Below are 6,101 nucleotides of genomic sequence, written 5' to 3'. Positions count from 1 at the left end.
TGCAGCACGTCTTCACTGGTCAGCGACTCGACGCCCTCTCCGTTTCTATAGACATTTTACTAAAGATTATAGAGGGCTGTCTGTAGATTGCGACACAGACTTCTGCCCTAATGAAGATTGAAGGAAGTATAAAGCGTGTGATATGAAGTATGAAGTAAAAGATGAATAGGAAAGGGTGAAGTAAGGCATGGGACCAGAGGGCGTCTTGCATCGGCATTTATTGAACATAAAATACAATCAAAATACATTAAGAATACATAAGACAATACAAGAGGATACATTACTACCAACTAAACAATGAGATACCGCGTACAATAATGGCCTGCAGACAACTGGCCGCTTTAACATGTAAATTTATACAAATAATATGCTCCCATAACATTAAAACATGTATAGACATAATTAACCTTAACACTAATTTAGGAGCGATGATAACAGAGGGGATCACGAAGATCCTCTCTGGAGAAATTCATCTTCTGATGAGTGTTCCACCATGTTGTCACTATCGTCTGGGTAATGTCTGTTTTCACTGTTGTTAAAATGTTCTTTTAAAGCTTCAGTCTTGATGATAAAGTCCTCGAAGATTTTCCAGAGATTTTTGTCAGTGTAAATGTTCACCGGTTTTGGTGGCCAAGAAGGGTTCTTTAGTAGGTAGTTGTAGAAAAGTTCTGATCGTTGATTGCTGTATTTTTCACAGTGAAAGGCAAAATGGATCGCGTCACCAATATCACTATTGTTGCAATCACATAAGTTGTTGTCCTTTATGCTGAATCTGTGTAAGTAAGCAGGGAAGTTACCGTGGCCTAGAATAACTTGAGTGGTAAACTTGTTTGGTTTGTAGTAGTTGGCCTTTTTTCTGATGTTCACCGATGGGATAAACTGAAAGCAGTTTCTACCCGTTTCAGCGGTCTCCCATTCCCGCTGCCAGATAGTATTGATCAACGAGAGAAGATAGTTTTTGAGGGTAGTGAGAGAAACGTCGTTGTATGATGGTATTATGTCACTACTTGCACCAAGTTTGGCCAGTTTATCGGCCATGTCATTCCCGTCGTTACCACTGTGTCCCTTAACCCATGCAAAAGTTATTTTTCGTTTAGAACTTAGTAGCTTGGCTGCCTCTTGGACTTTTCTTGATAAGATCGTGATTCGATTCCTGTTAATTAATCTATGAAGAGAAGTTTTGCTGTCCGTCATAATGTAAATATTACCTTTAAATATGTCAATGTTGTTTTCTACATGATTAATTGCTTTAAGAATTGCATATAACTCAGCTTGGGAGTTAGTACAGTGGGATCCTAGTTTAAAATAGCACTGATATACAGTTCTGTCCTTGGAGTTTTTAATTATAAAACTCGCTCCTGTCCCTTTGTCACTCCTGGATCCGTCAGTGTAAATTTTCCAAGTTGTTTTAATTTCTGTGTCAGCTTTTTCCTCCCAGTGTATGCAATAATTTGATTCTTCTGCCGGATGTGTAGTATATTCGTTCTTCTTTAGGTTTCTATCAATTCCATAGTTTTTGTTATTTAAATCAATGATCGAGTTGTTCCTTTTTAACTCTGTATATATTTCTTCGTCTTCAGGAAAGTGATGATCGATTTGTTGGTTCGTTGTTGTGAGGTGCCATTTCCAAATTAGGTATTTGGCCCTGAGGTGTATTGGAAGAAGGTCGCCCATAATCTGAAGAGCACTAGTTGGTGCGGTGTTATACGCCTTGTTAATTTTAATAGCAAATTTTCTTTGAATAGATGTTATGTTTTTCTTCATGTGAATATTATCGAGTGCCTCCTTCCACACTTGAACCGCGTAAAGGATAGCTGGTTCTATTGCTGCTTCGTAAATAAATTTAGTATTTGTGAAGTTAAGACCCCACGTTTTTGCCGTGATCCAGTTTAGCATATTCGCTTTCTGCTCCATGTTTTTGCAAATACTTCGAATATGATTGTGCCAATTTAATTTATCATCGAATAGAATGCCTAAGTATTTGAGTTCTTGTTCCATTTTAATTTTTTTATTATTTATAAAGATCCTTGGTGGTCTTTTTAACCTATTACGTTTATTTCGCCTCGTGCACACCATGCCGATTGTCTTCTCATGGTTGATCGGGAGTTTGTTTTCTTTGCTCCAGGTAAAAATTTTTTCCAATTGTTTATTCGCTATATCTTCCAGTTTGTCGACATTCTGATGCGTTACCATCAAAATGAGATCATCCGCAAAAGCCTGTATTATGGAGTTTTGTCCACTTGACATAAGGTTAAGTAGGTCGTCACAGACTAAGTTCTACAACCCAGGTCCGCTTCGCGAGCCCTGGGGGCAGCCACGATTGGTGGGTCTGTTGACGGTGAAGGTGTTTGCCTTATATACAATAGATCTATCATTCAGATAGTCTTTAACAAGGTGGTAAATGTTGGCGGGGCAATTGGTTTGACGTAGACGGTTTAAAATGCTTGGCCACCATAGGTGGTCGAAAGCTTTATGGAAATCAATCTTTACCAGCATTGTGTGCTTGTTTTCTTTCCAGGCGTCGTGTATTTTTTTTTTTCGTTCTTAATGCTGCATCAACCGTCGACTTGCCTGGTCTGAAGCCAAACTGGTTTTCATTAAGTTGATTGGTACTGGAGAGATGCCAATTTATACGCTCCATCATGAGACCGTCCAGTAGCTTACCCATTGTGGGCAGTAAGCTAATGGGTCTGTAGTTTTCTGGCTTGCTTGGATTGTCGGTCTTGGGAATTAATTTTATGTCGGCGATCTTCCATATTTTAGGGAAAAATCCTGTGGTTAGGCATTTGTTCAGAATGTGCACGAAGGCGATGGGAATCTCATTAAAAGCCTCTTTTAACATCTCTACCGTGATGCCGTCGATGCCGGGTGATTTCCTGATTGCCATAGTTTTGATTGCCCGCTCTACTTCTCTAAAGGTAAACATCTTGTCATTCTTATTATTATAGAGCTGAGATATATTCCTTCTTATGCCCTGTTGTTTCGTAGTGTCACAGTCTTGATTATCTTCTGGAAAGTGGTAATTCAATATATGTTTGATGTTTCCTTCGAGGTCAGTGTTTATATCAGCGTCACCATCTGAACAGGTGACGTCCGGAAGAAAGGTTTTCTTCTGCTTTTTCATAATCATGCTGTAGGGGATATCCCATGGGCCATTTCTGTTAGATTCGGTGCAGAAAGCTTTCCAAGATCCTGTACGGGTCTTATTAATTAACTTCTTATACTGTTTTAGGGTGTCGTTATATTTGATTTTATAATTCTTTTCCTCATCGGTGTTTTTGGCTCTTATGTATTTTTTTCTCATTCTGTTGACCTCTCTTCTTTTTCGATTCAGGGAGTCATCCCACCATTTTGTTTTCCTTGGAGGTAATTGTTTGTATTTAAGGGCCTTTGCACCCGCAATTTTCAGTGCCTCAGTAAAGAACTGAGCATAACTGTCCATATCATCGTGGGTGTTAATATTCGGGAAGTCATATCTTTGCCAGCACCGAGCAAATTCTTGTCTAAAAAGTGTCCAGTTCGTTTGTTTCACCTGAAATGAGTTTTCCATCGCCCTTATTGCAGTATTAGGCTGTTTAATCTGGGTAAGGATGAAGCGGTGGTCACTAGCTGAAGGAATGAGAAGCGTCTCGCAATTATCGATCTCATGAGAAAGGTTGTCCGTGACAAAGCATACGTCCGTCCATCCTTTAGCGAATGGGGTATAGAACGTCGGGTGCGTCGTCATATTGGTTGAAATCAAGTTGAATTCGCCCATCATTTCAGTTATAATCCTGCCCCTCTTGTCCTCTTTCTCATGAAACCATACCGGTGATTTGCCATTTAAATCACCCATAATCATGAACCTTTGGTTTCTGATTTTTCTGAGTATGCTGGAAAGTTCTTTGACGCATTCTTCGTCGTCATCTTCCGGTGAGAAGTAAGCACTTATGATTAAGATAGGATCAGAGAGCTGGAGGATGATAGTAGTTAACCTGTCTGTGCACAACTGTGGAATTTTTGCAATATCAATATTAGAATTGCAGCATATTATGCCGCTCTTAGGCCTAGATCTGTTGGTACCAGATATCACCTTCCACCTGCCGAACCTCACAATGTTATTGTTTATGTGGTAAGGTTCTTGTATACAGATTAGGTCGATATTCATCTCATTAGCCATTTGAATCAAGTTAGAGCATGCCGCCTTGCTCCGCTGCGTGTTGATTTGGAGTATATTAAAGGAGCGGTTGTACTTATTCTGTTGCTGGGTTGAGTTGTGTCTCTGAGTATTTGTCTGTAGGTTGTTATAATCCATAATCGGTTCTTTTTATAGCCGCTTCTTTTAATCTTTTAGTGATTGGGCACATAGGGTGAAGTGCTCCGTGGTTTGTCGGCTGTTTCTTACTGTTTGGTGCATCTTTGTTATTTCTGTGACAGTTAACACAGCAAGGCGGCTCTTTGAGTCTGTCACATTCTGAATATTTGTGGTTCTTACCACAGTGGGAGCAGTGTTGTTCTTGGTCACAATCTTTGGCTATATGTCCGGTACCACAACATCGGTAGCACCTTGTTATAGGGATGTAATCATCCACCTTGATGGTGGCCCAATTAATCGAGATATGCTTCTCTTTAATGAAGGTGTTGCGTATTTGTGGTGCCACCGATAAGACAACATGCCTACAGTTCTCTGTCCGTCTTCCCCTATTCAGTATTGTACTGATTGTACACTGGTTTTTAAAAGTTTCTACTTTTAAATCTCCCCATATGTCGTTTTGTTTATATATATATGTAGGTATGTCCTCTTCTTGGATGGATTGGGGTACGTTCAATAAGACCACTCTCGGTTTTTTTCCTTCGGAGCGTTTACAATTAATCTTGTCATCAAGTTCTTTGATCTCTTTAATTGCTTTCTCGAGCGATATGCTCTGATCTCTGTCCCCCACCCTAATGCAAACACCATTGTCTTTTACTTTCCTGACCGTTTTAATCTTAATCTTCAGTTTGTGCGGTTCGATTTTGCTTTTCAATACCTCTGTCACCCTTTCCATATCTATTTGTTCCTCCTCTCCAGTCTGATCTTTAGGATAAATTAGGACGGCATGTGAGCCTCCAGTTCCTTCCTGATTCAATTTGTGATCAAGGGATTTCTGTATGTTTCTAGTTGTGTTACTCGGTTTGATGGTTCTTTTTAGTATGTCGCTGTAAGTTGTATTCTGAGTAGTTTGTAGTGGTGCTTGTTGAGATTTGTTGTTTTCTACCCTTGCCATTTGTCTTCTAGTCTCCTTGACTATGGCGAACATCTCGTGTAGATAACCAAACATGTTTGCCACGCATTCCCTTATCTTACATCGCTCTTTTTGTTTCACATTGGTGTTGGTGTGCTCAGGGCACAATTCCATCACCGTGCTAAGCATATCTTTTGCCTCAATTAATAATGTTGTTTCTATTTCCTCTGTGGTTTGTTCCATTTCTTGGTCCGTAGTTTGGTCCTCCTCCTCATCCATGTACACAATTGGGGTTCGTGTGTCCCTCGTTTGGAGTTTGGTATCATCCATGGTTAAGCATAATAGTACAGATAATGTTAACAGAAAATATAAAAAATACCGTACAAATTTTATACAGTAAAAATAACTATATAATTTTAATGACTAAAAATAATATAAAAATAATGTCTAAATACTATACTAAAATAATCGCTAAATTTTTACAAATCTATCAATATATTACACAACGTAACAGGAGTAACGAATCCAAAAAAAAAGACCGAAAAACTTCCGAATTAGGGTCAGTTGGGGGATCTGACCCGACCACGTGGCGAGGTCAATGACCTTATGACCCTTTGTATAAACTAAATATAAGAATCGTTATATCTTATAAACTATTGCGAATATTAAGGTGAAATTTACAGAGCAGTTAGTAATCAGTCCTATGATAGTAACACCCAGTTATGATCGTAGTCAGCGGCCCGCGGAGCCCGCACGGTGGCCCGAAAGATGAAACATAACTATCGTGATAAAAAGAAAACTATTCGACTTAGAAAAATAACAAAAACACCGCCGTAAACCTCGTACATATCGCTATCCGATGGTATATACAATTTTCACTTACCGGCAAATGCGGGC

At 39.3% G+C, this 6,101-nt stretch overlaps 1 protein-coding gene across 1 annotated transcript; it reads right to left on the bottom strand.

Annotated features, from left to right (window-relative positions):
- Positions 1 to 444: 444 nt before the first annotated feature.
- On the bottom strand, positions 445 to 1,914 carry LOC111634917. Its single transcript, XM_023379751.1, has one exon. It carries the CDS (start codon positions 1,912 to 1,914, stop codon positions 445 to 447), a length of 1,470 nt encoding a protein of 489 aa, XP_023235519.1.
- Between the last annotated feature and the right edge of the window lie 4,187 nt (positions 1,915 to 6,101).

Source organism: Centruroides sculpturatus, unplaced genomic scaffold (genome assembly GCF_000671375.1).
Source record: "Centruroides sculpturatus isolate CEXI.00-Female unplaced genomic scaffold, Cexi_2.0 scaffold885, whole genome shotgun sequence".
NCBI classification, from domain to species: domain Eukaryota; kingdom Metazoa; phylum Arthropoda; class Arachnida; order Scorpiones; family Buthidae; genus Centruroides; species Centruroides sculpturatus.
This window is presented reverse-complemented; position numbering and strand designations above follow the sequence as displayed.